This window comes from Chaetodon auriga, chromosome 2, assembly GCF_051107435.1.
Source record: "Chaetodon auriga isolate fChaAug3 chromosome 2, fChaAug3.hap1, whole genome shotgun sequence".
Classification (NCBI taxonomy): domain Eukaryota; kingdom Metazoa; phylum Chordata; class Actinopteri; order Chaetodontiformes; family Chaetodontidae; genus Chaetodon; species Chaetodon auriga.
The window spans coordinates 24,295,364-24,318,574 of NC_135075.1; the positions used below are offsets into that span (position 1 = coordinate 24,295,364).

The 23,211-nt window shown below is 42.5% G+C and overlaps 1 protein-coding gene across 1 annotated transcript; it reads left to right on the forward strand.

Moving 5' to 3' along the window:
• Nucleotides 1-510: 510 nt before the first annotated feature.
• slc2a1b (solute carrier family 2 member 1b) lies at nucleotides 511-22,099 on the forward strand. Its single transcript, XM_076742249.1, has 10 exons — nucleotides 511-930; nucleotides 10,768-10,863; nucleotides 15,737-15,897; nucleotides 16,857-17,097; nucleotides 17,259-17,421; nucleotides 17,555-17,742; nucleotides 17,984-18,088; nucleotides 18,426-18,527; nucleotides 18,628-18,831; nucleotides 19,121-22,099. Exons 1-10 carry the CDS (start codon nucleotides 916-918, stop codon nucleotides 19,319-19,321), a joined length of 1,476 nt encoding a protein of 491 aa, XP_076598364.1. The 5' UTR covers nucleotides 511-915; the 3' UTR covers nucleotides 19,322-22,099.
• The last annotated feature ends 1,112 nt before the right edge of the window (nucleotides 22,100-23,211 follow it).

A 23,211-nucleotide genomic window follows, 5' to 3' on the forward strand; every position in this document is an offset into this window, starting at 1 on the left:
TTCATCATTAGGGGAAAAGGCCTGTAAGATAATCCATGTACACACAAACTTGCTTTAAGATTGGGTTGAAGTGTGGTAGAAACAGGATAAAAGTTTCCTCAGTATAGATTAAACAACCCAAAAGTGTATAGAAAAGTTAAATTAACTCATGTCACCACAAACATCAGTGTTAAATTCTTGCACGTAAGCAGAAACAATAATAAAATCTGCTCTACAGTTGTTAAGCATTTTAGTTTTGATACTCCAGGAGCATTCAGTTGATCAGACTGTACGCTGCTTATGCTTAGATATGAGTCCAAATGCAGGACTTTTACTTCCAGCTGCGTATTTTTATATTGCAGTATTGCTACTTGTACTTGTGTCTGAATACCTCATCCTAGTCTGGAATGACGGCCCTGCCTCCCCGCGCTCTGCCATTGGCTGACAGGGAGGATGGGCCTCGAGCGCGGACACGTCCCAGTCACATTGCGTCAGCCATAATATATTAGCCGTAACCAGGCTCATGTCTCCAAAGAACTGTTTCCATGAGGCTGGACAGCGGTACTACTTCAGCAGCCAAGCCCCCACATCCTGGAAGACTTTACACGTCCAGGAGGTTGTGAAATTAAAGCCGCCGGAGCTCTGAAATAAAGCGACGCCGGAGAGAGAAACAGCGCCGACCGCCAACTCAAGCTGCTGGGCTTTAAAAGCAAAAGCCACATTTTTTTTTAAACAAAAAAGAGAGAGACTTGTGAAGATTTCATCTTTAAAACACTTGAGTTTGAAGTAATTTCAACGGAGCAACCCTCCCCCAAGATGACCGACTTCTGAGCGCGACCACCGGGAGACCCCGAGGAAGTTCTTCCATCGCCCTCAACTTTGACAAAAGAAGACAAAAGACTCAGAAGAGACGAATATTTCCATCACAGCGCAGCCATGGACTCGGGAAAGGTATTTACACCCGTGACTCGTTTCACCACAACAAGCTTCAAATCTCGTCAAACCTGTTCGTAGTTTTTTTTTTTTTCCTTTAGCTCCGCGCTGTCAGTGAGTCTCAGCCGACGAGTTCAGTGAGTTCACCCATGAGGAGCCTCCACATGTGCCGTGACGGGCACTCAGCACCGATGATGCAGCTGATATTTATGGCGTCTTTTGTGCCGTTATTAGCATAACGCTGTTTCTGGACGCTCACAAAAGCACTTTTATTAGCACTTTTAGCTCCTTAATGATATAGTTTAGCAGTCCAGTACGCGTTTTCACACTATAGCACCCGTAAGTCGCTATATTATATGTTATTTTCCGGTAAAATCCAAATAAAATACTAGTTTTGCCGGCCAGTTTTAGCTTTCTTATACTTTTTCCGTAGTTCTTATTTACGTCGTAGCGCGTGGAGGTATAAGATGCCTTGTCATGTCTCGCGCTTTGTTTGCACGTTTGGGGGATATGACGCAGTATTATGTCACTGCACGCTGTCGTTAAGGAGTTCTTTTCGTGCTAAAAGCCTTCGTGCCTGTAGTTTGACAGGAGCTATTTATACCCAAGAGCGGCTTATAACACTATCTTGGTAAGACAGGTGGTTGATGATCCGTTACTTCAGTAGAAGTAGAAGTACAACAACAACACTGCATTCTAAGAAAAGTTTCTGCAGTGGAGTGCAGAGGTACTCAAAAAAAAAAAAAAAAAAAATCCGCTCATCAAGAGTAAAATAGCTTTTTATGTTGCAGCATAGTTCATGTTGCTGCAAGTTATTTTCATGGTAAACTCATTTGCTAATTGTTACACATTTGCTCTATAAAACATCGGTACTGACAAATGGCCTAAGTCACAATCTGACCCGCAGTCCAAAACCCAAAGTTAGAGAGTTTATTATAATTTAAGATAAAGAAAGTAGCACATTTGAGAAGCTGGGACCGTCTAATGTTTGGCATGTTTGCTTGAAAAATTACTTTTCTCTCAATAGACTGATCAATTAGTCGGCCATGGGTTTAAGCTCTGATGTGTTATTATTGCTGATGCATTAGCATGTAATAAGTATTTATAGATTGTAGTTGGTGGAGCTAATTTTATCTGCTTAATGGGCTGTTGGCAGATTAATCTGCAGCAATGCATCTTATTTGTAAGCTCATCATATGTTTTGTATGTAAAATCTTAAGTATGGTATTAGTTAGGAGAAGTGTAAAGTAGCAGAAAAGGGAAATGCTGTAACGTACAACTACAGCTAAGTTGTATTTTCCTTCCACCTCTGTTTAAGGTACAGATAAACGGTGTAATCTGTAATGATAACAGTTGTTAGTTTCAGCCCTGAAGTCAATGCTGAGTATCAACGACACATCAGACAAGGCCGTCGGAAGTACTTAACCCAGCATCAATTTGCTGGTGACATTCACTAACCTCGTCTCCATGGTTAGTCAACAGGCATCACATCACATTTAGTTATTGACTGTGATGCCCACTGTACATGAAGTAAACATGACTTATCTGGTGTCTGATAATGCTGTCTCCGTCCTGGTGCGGCTTGCGGTCTCGGTTACATATGCAGACATGCAGCACAGAGGAGCACGTACGCCCAAACCTCCCCCCTCTCCCCCCTCCTGTTTTCACATTGATGTAAGACCAGTTAAACCCAGTGGAGCAGCACAAGGCAGCCCAGTCTGACATGGTGGTCAGAAAATGTCTCCCAAGCTGCTGCTGTTCTGTCTCAGCACACTGTTTTTCACCGTGCACACTGTGCTATGGGGACGTTCAGCTGGACTAGTTTGCTGTGGACGTGATGGGAATGGTTCTCCGTGTTCCCAGTTTCCACTGTGACACAGACACAGCAGATTTCTACAGCAAGTGAGAGCCCACCAAGGGAATACGCAACCCTGTGGCGTTAAAGCCTTGACCCTTTCCTTCCCAGGCATTTTGCTTCACTCCCTCTTTTGTCTTTTGTTGCTTCCGGCAGTGTTGAGCTGTTTTTGTGAGTCCTTAACAAGAGCAAACAGAAGTTTAGCACAGGCTAATTAGCACCTCGTGGTCAGGATTTTCATACCTGCCTTGTACTTAGTTTTATGCCAAGTTGTATGCAGATGAAGTGAAGTACGTGGAAGCTTCAGCGAGTCACTCTCGCTGAGTAGGAAGTGGTTGAAGTGCAGTTTGATTTCCAGTGAAGTGACACTCAGAGAAGTGTTAATGCTGCGGTCTTGTTTTAAAGCCCAGGCAGCTGTTGTTGTTGGTCCGGGTTTGTGGATGGTGCATTTATTTCAGGTGTAAATTAATAGGGATGCAGCCAGTTGTTTTCAGTATTGATTAATCTGCTGGTTATGTTCACGATTAATCATTTAGCCTTGAAAATTGTCAAACACGCTCGTTGCAGTTTTCCAGAAACTGATGACGTCTTTAAACTTCTTCTTTTGTCCAACCAGAAGTCCAAAAATGAAAGAATGACGACGAAAAGCAGCTAATCCTTACATTTAAGAAGAAGTTAGCACTTGATTTTCTATTGATCGACTAATTGTTGCATCAGAAATTGACAACAGAATTCAATTTTGCTCATAATTTTGAATAATTTTCACTAGAGGTACGTGTATTTGTCCTGAACCATTGGGTAAAGGACAAATAGTTTGGTGGGCGACTTCCTTGTTTTGATAACAATTACTGTCAAAATAGTTTCCGTCCACATACTCGCAAGTGCAGACCAGGAATTTCAGAGCACGAACTTTACCCGGAAGTTTTGGAAGTGTACCAGTCGTTGTGTGTCAACTGCAGCATGCTAATTAGCTTACCGTGGTTAGTCCAACACATGTAGTAATGCTGCTCCAGGAAGCATTATAGCTGCCTTTGAAACACTCCTTGATGTCATTTATGAAGACATCACCAAAAGTAATATCTAATGCTATAGGAGTGTTTATGTCTCTGGATATATGACCATATTCAATTTTGTGTACCAAAATCCATTCTTTCTGTGCAGCTGTTTTCTAATCATAATGCAGTTATTGACCCAAATCCCACAGGTCCTCCATCAAAACATGCCACGTTAATTATGTCCTCCATCACAGTGTTGGCCATCTAAGAGCTTCACTCGCAACAACAGGAAGCTTTGTCTGAGTCCGCTAACTCACCTCCGTCCTCTCATTTTCTTCAGCAAAGAATAAAAATGGTAATTGGGGTCAAGCGTACAGCTGAGTTGCTCCGTTTCGAACGACCAGCCCCTAGACATTTTATTCCTGACAGACTTCATAGCACAGGTATTTTGATTGGGAGTCTTGAGCCAACAACCAGCCCACATTGTACAGACTTAATTGGACGGGCTTAATTCCTCTCCATCCACTTCCTATCAGTCAAATACCAACTCCCGCCTTCCTTAAGACAGTCCAGTAGATTTACTTTCATCTGCATGACTAGCTCCCTTCACTAAGTCTTATAGTGTAACTGTCAGGCATGTTCTAATGAGGCTTAATGAGGATTTGCTGCAAAAGTTGGGATTAAGAGATCTAGGAGGGTTTTAATTGAAATGAACAAGCAAGCAAGAGTGGAAGTTTTATTCACTTTCCTGAGAAACGGACGGCTTTGTGCACACGATCGATCGCCAGGTCTGATCAGTGCGCTCAAGGAAGAGGTGGTTGGATAAAATGGTTCGTGCAGGGCCAGGCTGTGCCTCTCTGGACCGCATGATTGATGTTAAATTAGCTCAGTTTAATAACTCAGAGCTGACGAAGGGCGTTATCTTACATATTCGACCTCTAAACGTCTCACCTCTGACTGTCAAATATTAATTTCCTCTTTTTGACTGTGCTGCAGGATAAGTTTGAACGGATGTGTTTTTAGACTCGTGCTGCATCATATGACCTGAGTGTCTGAGTATAATACTGATCGATTATTTAGGCTGATTAGTTGCAAGATTTGTACGGTTTACTTCATTGGAATATACTTTGTTGACATGTGATCTACTTTTTAAACATTCAAATTTTACGCAGTTTTACTCCTTAATATAAGAATTTGTATTAAAACATTACACACCTTTCCTCTCTATTGGTGCATATACTTTATTACTACTACTACTGTACATTGTCCCCTCCCTCCTTTTGATCTTGATATTTATAATGATATTGATAATCATTGCATCACAGATCATCAAATGCTACTTTAATTGATATTCCAGTCACTAGAACACCACACAGTGTAAATCTAGTCTTGCATCTCTATGAAAATGGTCCGATTATATAATAGTCCTGTTGTTTGTATTAGCCACACTAACGTTCCCAGATACGGTGTTAAAACACTCCCAGTTGTGTTAACTGGTAGTAGCACATACAGATAAATAAAACCATAAAATGATGATTTCTCTCAGGCCACAAGTTTCATGGGGTCAAGCTTGCAAAAGATAAATTCTTCTCAGTGTTTCTGATTGTTCTGCAGTGCTTGATTAAAGCTTAATAATAACCAGGAGTACCAGGAAAGTCAGACAATTACATGGCACATATTCAAGCCTGTAACACTGTTTGATATGCAGGTTTTTATAGGCAAATATGCCCATCCCTTGTATATTTTTACATTAGTCACCTGGGTATCTGCCCACAGTTCCTGTCGAGATCAGACTCTCTTCCTCTTGGACGAAGACTTTAGCTGCGCATGTACCTTAATGAGTGTGTAAAGCCGAGGTAAATATTTAATCACAGCAACATAATACGGTTGTTCTGCTTTGCAGGTAATGCTAATTTCACTTCGTTGAATTGAGTTCATTTACACTGGAACAAATACACACAGAAGAGCAACTGCAACAGCAGCAGTGCCCCACAGTCTGACCTGTGCTAATGCAGAACATTTCACCCATTTTCACTACACCAAACTATTACATACTAGTTGTAAACTGTCCCACACAGCACAGATCAGGTGAAGAGGATTTAAAACCGAACAGAGCTGAGAGGAGTTGAGGTGAGGATGGGGCTCATATTGGATTCCCCACAGCTGTGTAAGCTGACACCGTGGAGGTGACGTGTAGAGAGACGTGATGGTGGCAGCGTAGGCCATCACCAAGAATCTGGCACACCCTGGAAATGAGGCCAAATTACAGCCAGTTCTGCTTTTTTATATTAAAAAAAAAATCTATCAAACCATGTCTGACCTGATTCAGAGGAAACAGTCTGTGGGTCTGACTGTGATGAGTCACAGACTGAGTAGTGTTACAGTAAAAAGCACTAAAGCGAAGATTATCTGCAGTGCTCACAGGAAAAAACACAAACACTGTTCAGTTAAGATGGATTCGCTAAAGTTAATGATAATCAAGAGGAGAAAAGTTGATGATTTGTTCATTACTGACCAGATATCGATCATTTGAAATAATACACCACTTGTGTGCTGGTTTAAATATAAACCCTACTTTATTACACCTAATGCTCTTGCTGAAGTTTGGTTACCTGCTTCATACTTCGAACTGTTGTTTGCAGCACTTTGGATTTCCTGTTGACATTCTTTGCTGTGGTCTTTTCATTTTTCTGAAAGGTTTACCGCATTACCCCGTTTCCTGGTTTGGCTCTCTGTGTGTAGTATGCATTGGTGGATGTATTGAAAAGCTAAATGTGTACTTTTAGGGTTGAGAGACAATTTAGGATCATGTTCTGTGTTTGTTGAATCTCATAGATCATCTTTATGTTTTCTTTAAAGAGTTCATGGTTTATATTACTGGTTATAGTTGCATATATCCTAATTTGGAGAAAACTGCTCCTCTCCTTCATTTCCTCATACCTCATTAATCCAGTCAAAGCGCCTATGGTTCGTCCACATGGCTGAGAAAAAAGATTAGCATTTTAGAGTGTGAGCTGGTGTGTCCAATTAATGTTTGCACAGATCTCCATTTGTCATTCTGCTAATTTACCTGCATCACGTGCTTTATCGTTGTGCTTTCTGTCACTCCTATTGGCTGCTGTCAGTGTTTACCCAATAAGAGCAGAGACTCTGTGGTGCCAAGCAACCAAAGCTGCTAGCACCAGTGTTAATTGTACACAGAGGCAATGACTAGACAGAAATTTCCTTGCTGCCTGCCCACATTGTTTTACTTTTCACATGCAAAGAGGCCACATTTGCATGGATGTTTATCAGCTCGAGTATGTAAATAAAATAAAGGCATGGGAGGAGAGAAGGGTTATCACCCTCATGAGTCCCTGAACTCAACATACCAGCTGCTGGTGCAACCACAGCAAGTTTTCCAGATGTATTCAGTTGGGAAAATGCACCACTGTGCATTGATTCAGCCTTAGAAGAAAGAAAAGGTTGTTTTCAGGAGCAGGGTGGTGGGTTTTGGCAGCTGAGTTTGTCTGTATTGAAACAGCCTTTCGCTTACATGGCGAGGTAACTGGATTCGCAAGATCACACAAAATCACCATTTCAGACCAATGGGCGTCCTGTGAGGAACTATGGGTGGGGTTTAGGTGTGTTGACAGTGAAAGAAGCTACTGTTCATATGAAAACAATGAGGGTAGCATAGATGTTGCTATAGTAAGGTTAACCAGGTCAGGTCAGGTTGGCTTTTTGCCAATTGTAGTCAGAACTTTTTACATTTTATCACTAACTGGAAGGTAAAACAGTGAAAATGAGACCCGTACAGGCCCAATCTAAGCGATTATTGGCTTTCCCTTGTTACTGACACTATTATAAACCCAAAACCCTCTGAATCATGATAGAAAATGTCTGTTAATTTCTCTGAAGTAACCCTCTTGTTGGGAACTGTTTTGGGAAATTTGTAGCAGTTATTTTGCCTTATTATAGCTTTCAAAATCTGATCCCTCTAATCAGATTTAAGGCTATTTGTAGATTAGCACATTGTATGATGGCAACCCCTCGTGAATGGCTAGCTTAGCCATCATGTGTAAGTAAACAAATACAAAAGTGCCTTCAGAAATGTAAACAAAACTGAAAGCTGCAGTTGAGCGAAACATGTCTGGGAGATGACTAAAGGTAGAAATCTAGGACAGAAGAAGAGGGCTGGACACTAATGGTGACTTCAAGGCTATGATCATAGAATATTTGTTCTGGGTGTGACTTCATTGTTTCCCCAACAAGGAAGTCATGTATTATGCTGCTGCCTCTGGTTTCTGCGTACGAGGGACGGTATCAAACCCACCTACTTTTTTAATGTGACAGAGAGGAGAGGAGCAGGGGAGGTTTGATACAATATCTGGATTTCTTCTGGTTTTAGATGAAAACTCAACATCTTTTTAAAAAGACATTTGGTATAGAAGAAAGTCCCAAAACTACCATCTTTTCTACTACATCACTGGCCTATACAACCACTTTGTGTGCACTGAGGCCAGCCTGAGGGGGGTCTACTTGTATGTAGGTTAAAGGTAGAGATGTCACAGAGGAGTGTTTGATTTCACTTGAACACACACTGCTGTTCCCACTTTTGACAGCCGTTTGCAGCTGGATTCAAACATCCACTTTCAAGGGAGCAAATAATTCCAGCTATTCCCCAGACGTCATGACATTTAAACAGTCTCCAGTGGTGACTTTTCCCAGAGGGGGACAGACAGGATTTCTTTGTTTATATTATAAAACAGCTGAAGCTACAGCTAAAACTCATGTCTTTTCCTGCTCACTTTCTAACCAGCATTGGACAGAATGACAGCAGCTCTGGTTGGTCTCCTTCTTGGCAACGTGGCTTCTTTAAGAGCCCGGCCCTCAATGCTAAAAAGTGCATGTGTTTAGATTGTGTGCCTAAACAGTTCTGTCATGGACTTGATGACCCTCATAACTAAGAGTGCCTATTGGCTCAGAAATGTAGGAGGGTCTTTCAGCGTCTTTAGTCAAGCTGGAGTGGCTGCTTCCAAAAACACACAGGAGTTTCTTTTCTTCTAGCTCTCCTCCGTCTTCATCGTGCAGCAGAGGAATTCTGGCCCTCACAAAAACTGCCTCTGTCACCAGGAATACTGCAATTTAAAAGTAGCCTGCAGGCCTTTGGATTTACAGAGGAGCATGTACAATCCTTACAAATTATTTCTTTTTATGAAACCTTGTGGGGTCGTTCATCTTCTTAAGCTTAAATGAAAACTCCAGAGATTCAGCCTCAGGGTTTGAACCAGAGGTCTTCTCTTCAAGACGTTTGTGGAGACACAACAGCATGAGGCACTTTTAACTCTGTAAAAATGGATGAATACTTAAAATTTTTATTTTAACAATGCATCACACGACTGTGGACATGCACGTGAAGGGGGTCGCCTTGTATTGTTGAACAAAATAACCAGACAACTCTGCAGCTCCTGTTAGCTCATTGTTTTGGTTTTACGGCCTGCAGCTTCACCGTTTTGGTTCGCCCTCGCTGCTCTCATATCGTCTTTTCCAGATGCAGCAGGCTGATAAACCCGCTGCACACTATCTGCCCAGCACAAAACAGCAGACAGACACAGTTAGCGGCTCACTGGTAAACACAGTGGAGCATTTAGCAGCTTCAAAACCCAGATATTTCCCTCATGACCTGGTGGAGACAAAAATAGAGCTAAAGGCCGAGTACATGTTGGGCTTAGGTGGCCAGAAACACAACTCTAAATTAAATATGATGTTGCCTTTCATAAGTGTCTTGATCAAAGACATGTCATCAGGATCAATATTGGCTGTTTATGCATGATTTTATGTCTTAGACGATGAGAGGACTTCCTGTAGTCATGCTGTCCTTTGTTTATGTCCATTCTAACTCTGGTTGAAAGGGTAAATTAGAGAAATAACTGAAAAAATGCATAAGTATGAATAATTTGTGCCCTGAAGGAAAGAGATTTTGAGTTGCCGTCAGCCCTCCTGAAGGTTAGTCTTGTGTTGCCATAATATAAGGAACATATCTGGTGTGAATCACAGGACTTGAGTCAAAACATGACTCATCCAGACATGATGACTGATGCTGATATAAATGATGGAAATAGTAAGCAACTGCTGTTGGTATCACTCTAAATTTAATCTGAAATCCTTGTGGAGACATCCTCGACATACAGTTAGTAAAAGAAGTGGTCGCAGACAACAAATAGGTGGATTGTAGCTAGAAGTTGTTTTTGTCTGTCTGAGAGGGGGAAATGAACAGCGACAAGCTCTCCTCTGGTTTATTAACTTTTTGGTATGAGGAAAATCTCTGCTGATCTAGTGGGCTCTGCTGAGATCAACCAACAAGTGAACTCTGTAAAAACAGGGACGGGAACACAGACAATGGCATGTAGATCTGGGCTCAACCTGGACCTGTTCCAAGGAGCAGGTTTATTCAGTTATCTGGATAAGTCTGATGAGTAAAACCTGGAGCCTCCTCGGACCTGGCCCCAAATATTGGTCACGTAACATGCCTCTGGGAACAGGTGTCTGTCTGAGCGTTGGCTCTTTGATCTGTCCAATAAGAGTCTGAAGATGCTTTCCTGCATTTCAGGCGTCATGTGGCATCTTTTATGGACAGTCCAATTTCACTGCGTTGTATAACATGGCCTGAAACCAAGCATCTTGGAGTTATTCTTACCAGTGCATTCATTATGCTTGTTATGAATACGTGGTGAGGATAAAATTAGAAGCTGACCAGTGTGAACATTTTGTAAATGTAGGGTCAGATACTTCCAGGGTGGCTGAACCACAACTGCGAGTGCAAAGAAGCTCAAGTGATACAGGAAGACAGTGAGCGCCTTGACTTATTGCACAACTGGACAGATGATACAACTGTTCATCGCACTACTTGTACTCATTCCAGCTCTTGGACAAATGAATGCATTTGTCAACTCTGTATAATAGTAACTGGTCAAACTGGTTTCTTCACTGACGGCACTCCCTCTACTCTCTGTTGTCTTGCAGCAAATAACGTTCCCGTTGCTGATGAGTGTTGGAACAGCTGTGATTGGCTCCCTGCAGTTTGGCTACAACACCGGTGTCATCAATGCCCCTCAAAAGGTGAGTTATGTGTCTGCACGCATGTCGTTCACGCACCACCAAGGTGCAGTATTACTGGGTTTATATGTATCATTCACATGGTGGATTATTCTCCCTGCCAGCCTAGCCCCAGTGCTTGTTGTTCTCTCACTTGCTGGATTAATGAACAGGACAGAACGTGGAGGGGGGTTGGGTTAAAGGTGAGATAATAATAGCCACATTCAGGCCCAAGGACATCTGTATTAGACTGAGTGATGCCTGTGTAAAATAGTGTGTCCATGCCCAAAAATGGACCTTGGCCGGCTGGCAGCAGGCTGGGAAAAGCTAGACAAGGAAATTAAATGAAGAAGGCAGACAGTCACCAATCCCTGTAACAATGCAAAGTAATAAAATATGCTTTCATGCCCCCATCTGGATTAAATCTACAGTAGATAGACAGGTATGACAAAGAAAACTCATTTCCTGGGGAATGTGTGGATTGCATCATGTGCAGATAACTACTGTCTGTCCAGTTTACGTTGGTCTGAACACGCCCTACGGCCACGCAGCTGTCTGTTCACAGGTCACAGGTGTGTTGTCAGACAGGTCTCAGCTCCGCCTGCTCTTTTTATTTACCTTTGAGTCCTACGTGTGCAGGAGACTGACTGTCGCAGAGATCTACAGTGACAGCTGTTTCTGTTGTTGTCTCTGGGAGAGCATCCTATCCACTATCATCACACTGTCAGAGCTCGGCTGGACTTTGATGTGGAGTACGCTCAGTTATCTTAAAAGTTAAATGTTAAGAATGGCAGGAAAAGTTGAAATAGACACGAGGTAGACAGAAGAGGGGATCTGGGTAAAGATTTGATCCCACTCACACACAGAGAGAAGATGAAGTGGGCCTTTTGTGTGAAAGAGGGAATTTTATGCCTTGAGACATTTGTGCAAAACTTGTGCAATCGTCATGGATTGTGCAATATTTAAAAGCCTTTGTGTTGTTCATCAACTGGCAATTGATGTGGAAAAATAACTTTAAATCATGATAATTTAATCTATGTAATTTAATCTATGTTTTGTCGATTTTATCAATTCATTGTTTGATCTTGTCCAAAGTGACCTCTTCAAATGTCAGTCAACAGAGATTTAAGTGAAGTAAGATTTTAAGTGTGAAGAAGAGAAAAGCAGCAAATCCTCACATTTGAGAAGTTGTGACGATATTTTTGCTAAAAAAAAAAAACACTTAAATGATTAATTGATTATCTGAATGCCTTTACTTCCTGAAAAGCAATCAAGATTTATTGATATTTTATAATCTCTAAATACTCTAAAGTGTTTTGTCTCTACGACATTATAACTAGTAGAGCAGCTCAGACTTGGCTGCACCACCACGTGTTCGACTTCATGGAGCTCAGCTTGTGAGTGGCTCTTTGAGGGGCTGCAGATTGAGAGGGAGGCGGTGAATATGTGGCCTGTTACACACTGGGCTAGTGTGAACCTGCCCCCTTGGCTCTTTATCCCCTTCCCAGTACTCTGCCTTGGTCTCACACACAAACTCTCACCAACACATGGGGGTCTGAGCAACATCACGTGCAACCAGTTCAAGAACGAGTGTGCAGAAAAACAGTTACCCAACTCTTAATCCCTGATTAGTTAATGACCCTTAAGAGGCTGTAATTTGACAAATACAACTTTTATATAGCAACAGCACTTCAGATTATCACCAGCACCTCCCCCGTCTGTGCTGCAGCGTGTCTGCAGCGATGCTCGTGCTGCCGGTGATTTAGGATTTGCACTTGTGTTAGAGCGTCTCAGATTAGATACGGCCTTTCAAGGGCCTCGCTGCAGCTCCGATCCTCATCCTGCTGCATGTCTGCCTGCTCCACAAAGCAAATAATATCCATATATGGAAATTTAATCGAGGGGTCATCTGTGTTTTGTTTATATTAGTTTAATTTTGGGAACATCGCTGGTGCGAAAGGTTGGGGCTTCTGCACTTTTCAGACATAGATTTTTCCTTGACTGAACTTTGTTTCTAAAGGTTTTCTTTCCTTCAGTTCTTAGCTGTTTATACTCTCCATAGTCTTTTCATTTGTTCAGATGACTAAGTGTTGAAGAAAGCGTGTTTCTCTTGTGAAGATCATTTTGTTTTCACCCTGCGCTAAATGCAGGGCTCACCTTGATAATCTGGCTACCAGCCAGCTCCAACAACATACTCTGACAGCGTGACAGCATGAATAGACAGCTTGTTTCATTGTGTGGTTGGAGCCAGCTGGTGGCTCAGACTGAACGGTCTATTGAAAGAAAGACTGGAGAAGGAACGCAAAATAATTATGCAACTTCTCAAGATCAGCCAATTAAGTTAGTGAAAGTGGCACTTTGGCTCTGAAGTCTTAACTTGATGTGACATTAGGTGGTTTCACTTCATTCATTCATTCATTGGGGTATGAAGTGAAATTAGTGTTTTTTTAATCATAACAATGTGACAAGGAAAGGTGACAGTTGTAGTGATGAAACTACAGAGAATTATCACCTGAACTCTTGGTTTGACGGATGTTGTTTTAAGCAAGTTTCAGCAGTTTGTTTGGCTTTCCGGCAACTTTACTGTCTTTGTTGACTCTCAACGCTCTCACAGTGTCGTTATCGCCTGCAGCAGGCTGCTGTTTTCAGAGAAAAGCTCTATAAACTGACTGTACACTGCCTGCTCACAAAGTTAGTGATGAGCTGGGGGAACATGGTGCAGCATTTAGTAGCTAAACAGCCAGATATTTTTCTTTTGAGTTGGTAGAGACCAAAAGTCGAGCTAAAACAGAATGAATGTTGGATTTATATTTGTCAGATGGCCGGAAAACATGACTCCAAATGACTGATAATGGCGCTCCAGGACTGCTGGGTGTGTAAATAAGCGTCTGTTTGCTAAGACGTTCACCATATCAACATAAAATGTGACGACACTTCGCTGTCGTATTTACAACTTGCTTCTGCTGCCCCCAAGCCAAAAAAAGAAATTTGTTACTGCAAGCTGAAGTAAAAATAAGGAAGTGTTATCAGCTTAAAGTTCCTCTTCACGCACTGGGCAAACTCATAAAAACTCATCTGTCTTCATCACAATGACATGTTTAGAAGTTTTGTAATAAAAAAACATCCCTTAATATCTTACATCGGCTCCGATAACTCCGTAACTCTGCATCTGTGCCTCCATCAAGTATGCCCAGGTCTAAGTAGTCCCCATCTCCACCCACCCCTCCACCGCTCGCCTGCAGCTTCAACTCCGCTCATCAAACGCACAAACCTCATCAGCAGCATCTATCTGTCAAACTGTTTGAGTAATTTTCATCATCAACAGCCCCGAGCCATATAAAATGTCCTGTCAGCTTTTCACATGAATCATTGTGGAACTTGGCAGGCTAACGATGGCTAACATTCGCTAGCACACTGCTAGACAGTCAACAGATAAAACACAAGATAAATAAACTAAACAACATGTTGGCTTGTACTTGCTGTGTCCCCAGGATAAATGGATGGAACAGCGTCAGGCCTCAATATAAGTTTTGTGGAAAAACCCATCTGTTCTTGTGTAAAATTTTGGGAACAGGGCTCTGGAAAAAGGCTACTGCAGGCTACAGTTTGTCACTTGGCAGATGCTTTGGTAAAACATGTCTCCTTTCGCAACTGTAAACAGAACACGTGCTGTCGTTCTGAAAATAGTGAAACTTATCTTTCAAAATATCGACATATAGCTCCACCTGGCTTCTCCTTTGATCCCCTCGGAAAGCGCCACCCCACCAGGTGACAGGATTGATTAATACACCATTACTGATACGTTGGTTTAACCTATTTTCACAGAATCATACTGTATTGGACAAGCTGATCATATGTTTGGTGTGTAAAATCTGTCAGATAAATGCAGTGGAGTAAAAACACCATTTCCTTCTGAAATCTAGTCAAATATAAATATTAGGTAGCAGAAAAATGGAGCACCTTTGCACGTGAGTAAATGCCGGTTACGGTATATTCCACCACTGCTTGCTAGTGTATAAACCTGGGCATCAGTATGAACTCTTTCCAAATAAAGCAGTTTTTTGAGAAGTAGATCATGTGATGGGATGAAGGTCAGGGGTACAGGACAGTGTACGTTATCACGCTTGTAATCACTCTGCAAGGTCTTGTGAGTGAAAGGTGATAGTGGATGTGACCCAGAGTGTCATCCTATATGCATCGCTCCACCGTAGGAAAGCCCTTAAAACGTGAGATCTGTGCTATTCATAGCAGGGCGATCAGGACACTGCTGAGTTTTTATTCCACACGCCAGCGTGGAGCTCTGGTACGTGGTCTGTCAGCTGGCCAAGTGTTTCAAAACAAGGTGGCGTTAGACTACCGCGGAGGCACATGACAGAGCTGGAGCGAACATATGGCAGCAGCAGTGACATACTGGTGAAGTCACAGAGCTACGAGAGGCTGCAGACGGGGTGGTGACCTTTCTGAATCATATGAGAAGCGTCCGTGTGACGCACACATTAGCAGACCCAGCCTCTGGTACTTATCCCTGTCACTGGCTCGCATGGGTGTGTTTGTCAACACAGTCGACTGTGATGAGGATGGCGTGGGGGAGGGGGAACAGAAACTTGACACTTAACCATAACTGGTAGACTTCCTGGTTGCCAGGAAATGCCGATGAATACGCAGTGCTGCCACCAGCTGGTCACACAGTCGCAGCTCAGCCATCAGTATGGATTGGCCCGAGCAAGAGGAAAACATAAAGCATGAGAACTTGTTCTCAAGAGCTTATGTAACTATAACAATAGCACTATGACATAACCACCACTTCTATAGTGATAATTTTCTGTTTTTAAGCTCAAGCTGTGGCTGTTTGATGATTAGCCCTGTGACATATAGTTTTTTTTTTTTTTCCTTTCAGATCATTGAGAATTTCATCAATGAGACGTGGTTTGAGCGCTACCAGACGCCCATCTCGAAGAACTCCCTCACAGCCATCTGGTCCATCGCCGTCGCCATCTTCTCTGTCGGTGGCATCTTTGGCTCCTTCTCCGTTGGACTCTTTGTCAACCGCTTGGGAAGGTAAAGAGGACACAGACTACCTTGCTGGTGTGACAGTAGCGTGATCGTCTCCACACTGTGCTGGATTCATAAAAACTAAGAATTAAAGCTGTGATCGGTAGAGTGAAACACTTTAGTTGATAAGCCATGTTTCCATCAAGTTATTTTTATGCCTGTTTTGAAGTATCGAGTTAGGAAACGTTGATGGAAATGGCAAAATTTGAAAAAAACAATTTTGCAAAAATGTTTTTACACTCCCTTGAGGCAGCCTGATGGGAGATGAAAACACCTTTTTGACTTAGTGAACATTAAACTCATACGACTGCTCACCTGTTTAAACTCGGAGAGAGGAAGGTTCTGCAGATTAAAACGTCTCCTTGTGGTTCCACACAGATGTGATATGAACTTCCTCATAGAAACACATGAAACAAACAGAAATCTCATAGTTCCATGATGTTCCCATGTCACCGTTTGAGGTTTGACTGGCGCCCTGTGAATTATATCATCTTGTTGCACCCTCTTCCTCTGCCGTGGTTTTGTGACTGGAGAATTGGCGCCACCTGCTGCTTATCTCAACCAACAAATTCCTAATAATCATGTAACAGTAGTACATGGAAACAAGCATTCATTGCCATTTTCTTTTGCCAACTTTCCCAAAATTACATGCGCCCTTCAATTAATAATGATAAGAAATTGAATTCACACATTTTTTTGTGTTAAGTCACTCTTTAATAATGTTATGATAGTGATGAGGACCCTCCACATGCAACACAAAAGCACAAAACAACAAGAAAACGACTAAAATAACGGACACACTATGGGTAATTTCACATTTTTTTTAGGTTCACATCAGAAAACTGTAACTGTGTGAAAGGTATAAAAACACATGAGGAGGATGTTAGCTTGTCGTTCTTCATAGCACGCCCTATCTGAATTCAATTTGTTAAATTTAGCTTTATCCTGTCCTCTGTTGCCTACAGGAGGAACTCTATGCTCATGGCCAACATCCTGGCCTTCATCGCAGCCGTCCTGATGGGCTTTTCCAAGATGGCAAGCTCCTGGGAAATGCTGATCGCTGGGCGTTTTGTGGTGGGCCTCTACTCCGGCCTCTCCACAGGCTTTGTGCCCATGTATGTGGGTGAGGTTTCCCCAACATCCCTACGAGGAGCCCTGGGCACCCTCCACCAGCTGGGCATTGTGGTCGGCATCCTCATTGCACAGGTAGGAGGATAGCGATCGGTCCATCGTTTTCATTTTAATGCTGTAACACAGATGGTGAAGTCTAGTGATTATCCTGTTGGATAACAATACTCCCTCGTGCCCTTCTTGTGCATCCACGGCTGGTGGTTCATACGTGTGACGTGTGTCTGGGTTGATTTCAGGTGTTTGGAATGGAGTCAGTCATGGGCAGCTATGACTTGTGGCCGCTCCTCTTGGGCTTCATCTTCATCCCCGCAATCATCCAGTGCGTCTTGCTGCCTCTCTGCCCCAAGAGCCCCCGTTTCCTGCTCATCAACAAGAACGAAGAGAACAAGGCCAAGGCTGGTGAGTTCACATACACACACGCTCAAGAAGCATTTACTGCTGGATACATAAGAGTCACCAGATGTTAGCTTCTAAAATGTTCAAAGATGTGGTTTGTAGAGGCAATAATCTGTTTTTTCCCTGCACGTTTCAGTGTTGAAGAAGCTCAGAGGCACCACAGACGTGAGCGCTGACATGCAGGAGATGAAGGAGGAGAGCCGGCAGATGATGAGGGAGAAGAAGGTGACCATCCCGGAGCTGTTCCGCTCGAACCTCTACCGCCAGCCCCTCATGATTGCCGTCATCCTGCAGCTCTCCCAGCAGCTGTCTGGCATCAACGCTGTGAGTGTCCCGGCTCAGACGTTACCCCACTGTTCACTCTGAGGACTGTCATTGAATTTCTGAGGAAAAGACACAGAAATCCAAGAGAAACTATTCCCTGACACACTCGGTTAGGCTAGCTGTTTCACACTAGAGCTTCAACCGAAATAGAAGAAGACACCCAGAACATACCTACGTGTCAACTTTGTAAAGAAAGGAAACTCAGGCTCAATGTTTGTGGTTGTTGTGCACTTTTTTTTAGATATTCTACTACTCCACTCGTATCTTTGAGAAAGCCGAAGTGAAGCAGCCCGTCTATGCCACCATTGGAGCCGGTGTAGTTAACACAGCTTTCACTGTGGTGTCGGTGAGTACAGTATAAATACTTTACGCTTTGAAGTGAAATCACCCAGAAACGATTCATTCAATAAGATCCTTTATTGTCTGAGGTGGAAAATGATCATTGCTCTTGTGTTCATGTGCTGCACATTCGTAAATCACTTTGCAGTCAAAGTGTGAGTCTCTCTGCTGTCAGAGTTTCTGTTCGTTATGCCAAAACCGTAAATGTTCCTGTGCTGAGTTGGGAGGTGTTTAAAGCAGCAGTCATAAAAGTTTTGTTGAACTCCCTCCAAGTTGTAAATGGTTTATTACTTTTTAGTATTGCACTGAGCTCATTCTTCATCCTTTTTTATTTTTTGCTGTAGCTGTTTGTGGTGGAGCGTGCGGGACGTCGGTCTCTGCACCTGGTGGGGCTGCTGGGAATGGCAGGATCTGCTGTCTTAATGACTATTGCCTTGTCTCTGCTGGTAGGTAGACGCTGCATAATGCTTCCAAATAATGGTTGTCAAGATTCCCTCTGAGAAGTCACCACTCACAAACCTCCTGCCTCGTCCCCTGTGCTTTTAGGACCAGCTCAAATGGATGTCATACGTGTGCATCGTGGCCATCTTTGCCTTCGTCGCGTTCTTTGAGATCGGGCCGGGTCCCATCCCCTGGTTCATCGTGGCAGAGTTGTTCTCGCAGGGACCCAGGCCTTCAGCCATTGCTGTCGCGGGTTTCACCAACTGGACTGCCAACTTCATAGTGGGAATGGGCTTCCAGTATGTAGAGGTGAGTAAGATATATATGTTTTATGGGTGCATATTTTGGGAAGTTTCCTGGAAATAGCTACAAAATGTGGAACAAATTATGGGGAAAAGAGACAAGGAATGTCCTTTGGCTTCATTTAAACCCAAATAAATACTCTTACTCGAGTAGATGTTTAGTTTGTTAATAGTTAGAAGATCAAAGTCATCACCACATCACATTTTGGAACTAATCCATTTTACATCCTCACTGTCAGATCGACCCTTTTAGGACTCCACCATTTAATTGTCTGCCCTCTTATCTGTCTTTGCAGGAGCTGTGCGGCCCCTACGTCTTCATCATCTTCACTGTGCTGCTGCTCGTGTTCTTTGTCTTCACCTACTTCAAAGTCCCGGAGACCAAGGGCCGGACGTTTGATGAGATCGCAGCCGGCTTCCGTCAGACGGCCGCCACCGGAGGGGAAAAGCACTCTCCGGAGGAGCTCAACAGCCTTGGAGCTGATTCTCAGCTCTGAGTGACTGTGCTTTTAACCTCTAACAAACTCTTTCTCAGACCGAGGAGGGACGAGAAGGGTCTACTAACTAGACGTAGACATCGGTAGAGTAATTTTCACACTGTCACCACATTTCGGGCGTCCTTACCAAACACAGAACAGCCCCTGTGTGATTCTCCAACATGACGTCTTCTGCTGCTCCTCTCACGTCACACAAAGAAACAAAAACTTGATGGGCACTGTGTCGCCTGGTGGATGTGGAGAGGGGAGTTGAGGATAGATGGGGAAGGTTTTTAATGTTTAAAGATATTTTAAAGAAGGAAAAGGAGTGTCTGCATCAACCAACCAACCTTTTTTAAACTTTTTTTTCACTGAATATATGTCAGATATGTGCTTCTTCTTCTGTCCTCTGTAGCCTGTTACAGTCAGTTTGTTACTCTGATTAGAGAGCGCTGTAGCTGTAGAGATCTGTTCACTGTGCAAAATACTTGTTTTTATCAATCATACTGCAAAGCTGTATCACTGTAGACTGTAACACTGTAGATGCTGTACAGCTCGACTTGGTCTCTCTCCACCAGATGGTGCACTGCCCTTAAAAAAAGATCCCAACACTCTACTGATGAGGAATAAATTATTTGTACCTTTTTAAGTTACTGAGTACTCAAATATTTCATGTATTGCTGTGAAGGTTGAAATTTTCTTAATGAAATTTATTAGGTTTATTAGGCTCTACATATTATGCATTATTGTTACTTATTTAGTCCTGCTGGACAATATTTTACTCTTTATACGATTAGACAAAATGTTGTTTTTTGTAAGATTTATGGTCGCAAAATGGACAACACGAAGAAATTCATTCATATTTTTACACACTTCCCTTTTAGCTGCACATTTGGTCAGATTGACATTGACATGCATCTGTGCAGGAGGACTTGAGAACTTGGCAGTGAAGTTGAGTAAATAGATCACCCACTCATTTTACCATGACATGAGGATGGGTACGCACTCACAATCACAGCCCCAAAACCAAAAATCTGTCTCACAAAACCAGAGCATTTGTGAGTGTAAGTGGCCGTCTGAAACAAAGGCAGCCTCCTCTGCCTTCAGCCTGTCAGCCTTATTGCTTTGGAGCAGCTTCAGGTCGGATCGGCCTGATCTAGACTGAAAGCTTCTGTCAGTGGACGATCTTCACTTTAACTGTCCCTGAGCAGAGAGCACCTGTGGAGCTCCCAGAGTCTGCTGAATTGGCTCGAGAGCTGTCGGGATGTTGTCACCCCAACGGGAGCTGCGGGGCTTCACGCCGCTCTTCTGTGACAACTACGAAGCATTTTCTGAAAAATGAAAGAAAAAAGAGAAATAATGGGGACCAAAATGAATGTCAGCCTTTTGGAAGGTTTTCATTATCCTGAAAGTGCTCGTCACCTGTCTCGGGTCAAGCTCCCAGCGTTCCTTGCACTCCATAATGTCCATAATGTGTCTTCAGAGGCGGCCACATTGTACAGGGTGGAGGCTCGTTCTGTGCCTTGAGTGTTGAATTCTGCAGTATTGCTTGCTCTCTCTCTCTTTCGGTTGTGTACTGTACACAGTAGCTGGTGAAAGAAACGACGTAGTCTGGCTCACTTAGCTGTACAAGTCGCTGTCTATGACTGCTGTATCACTTGTTGAACCTTTCGTCTCTTTGAATGCGTTGTTTGAGGAACGTTATCTTTTTAGCCGCACTTTATTATTCACAGTAAATATTTCATTGTCACTGAAACAAACACTTTGAGGCTGTTTCAGATTTTTTTTTTTTTTCTTTTTTTTACTCACAGTGTGGAATCTTTGTTACTGAAGAGAGACTGAAGTACTGCTGATAGATTACTTGATGTTTTTGAATGGAAATGTGTGGAATTGTATCATTTGTTCATATCTATTACGGTCTTTGTATGGAGCACATTTAGTTGTGTGCACACGCAGGCCAGTTGTGATTAAATACGGTAAAATTCAGTCTAATGAGGACGTTAATCCAAATCCAACCCGGTCATCAAATTCCTCTTTAATCATTCCATAATTGGTTGTTAATTATTGTATATAGTATATCTTCCTAGTGTCTGTTGTCATTGGATGGGCCACCTCACCCATCCTGGAAAGCACTGTAACATCCTCTCTTTGTGCCTTTGTGTGGCTTTCACATATCCTCACCAGCAAAATCGTGTAATGGCACCAAGAGATTCACTTCCCCACACAGACTGATGTCTACTGCAAATATCAAAACTGTATTTAATGTACATAGATTCACAACTCTGCTTGGGCATTTAATTTTTAATGTAGCCTCGAGCCTTCGAAATCTCCTTATGGCACAGGTTGGTGGTTTAAACACACAACATGATGTAAATATGAAACACACTACAGCCTCACACGCTCCAAATTTATAAAATATTTAACTTTGAGAAACTTTTTTGATAGATAAATTAATGATTAGTACTGTAGTGATGTACATCTCTATGCATTTAGCTTCCATATTTCTGTTCCCTCTTGATTTTATATCTGAAGATTGGTTGTGGCCTAATAATATTATAATAATTCCGATTCAGATTTTACGTGTAAGGATTGTGTTAATGAGATGCATTCAGTAGTGTTTTCTTTTTAGTGCACGGAGCGTATTTTAATGTTTGTAATAATAAAACATCTGTGTGTATGGCGCTGGAATGTGAACCTCACTGTTGGAGAAGTATGAATATTGATGGATGATGTCCTGAATGGTTCTACAGTCTTGTGTAAGTGGTCTCATGGCTGAATAAAAGAAATCGTGCATACAGATCTAAACTTTTTGGGGTCAGTTTGTTGCCGTTGTTTGAATTAAACCTGCACCTTCATCTTGAGTTGTGTTTCAGGGCACCTGATCAATGTAAGCTCGACATTCACTCTTTTAGCTCTGATTTCGGGCTCCACCCACTCCCGAAGGACTGATCTGTCTCTTTAGCTGCTAAATGCTCCACTCTGGTCAGCAGCTAGGCACTAACTTTGTCTGCTGTTTGGTGCTGAGCAGGTCATGCACAGTGGGTTCATCAGTACAGAGACGATGCTGACGAGAGCCGTGGGACTGAACCACAACAGTAAAGTTACTGTAAATTCAAAACAATGAGCTGAAAGATGCTAAAAGCTCCACAGAGATACTGTATGAGAGCTGCAGAGACGGTGTTAATTATCTGTTTTCATTCCTGTGACCTCAAGAGAACACAAAGTACAAACTGAACTATGATAAAAAGGGATTAAACAAACTGAACAACCCAAAGGAGGAACATTCTGACCGAACCTGTATTAAAGATAATGATAAAAAATAATTGTAAACTTTATTTGTTTAGCACCTTTCATACAGAAACTGCAGCTCAAAGTGCTTCGAAAGAAAGAAATCACATGCACCAAGTGAGTGCTTCACACAGGAAAGACTGACTAGACATAATAGCCAACAATGGAAATATGGATGAAAATAAAAATAGAGACAACGCATAAAACCACACAATAAAATATTAAAATATAGGTAAAAATACAATAAGGATGAAAATCTATTAGGACAAAGCTCTGGAAGAACTCTTTGTACTGATACTGATTCACCTCAGGTCTCCATTAAACCGAAGCAGGCATCTCACAGCCGCCTCAGACCGTCTTCTCATGCATGTCATCTCACTGGGTGTCCTAACTGCCTATAGGGCACAACCCAGCATAGAGACCCAGAGACCACCGTGTTCACAAGTCTTCATTCTTCAGATCTGTATCAGGAGCCAAAAGCTCGTTAGTGAAATCTTTTGGAAGCTATAAGCTGCACAACACAACACCTACAAATGACTACAAATGAACAGAGTTTGCAAATCAATTGAATATAAACAGAACAAAACATAGAATATCAATAACTCCTCTCTCTCTGTTGCCTC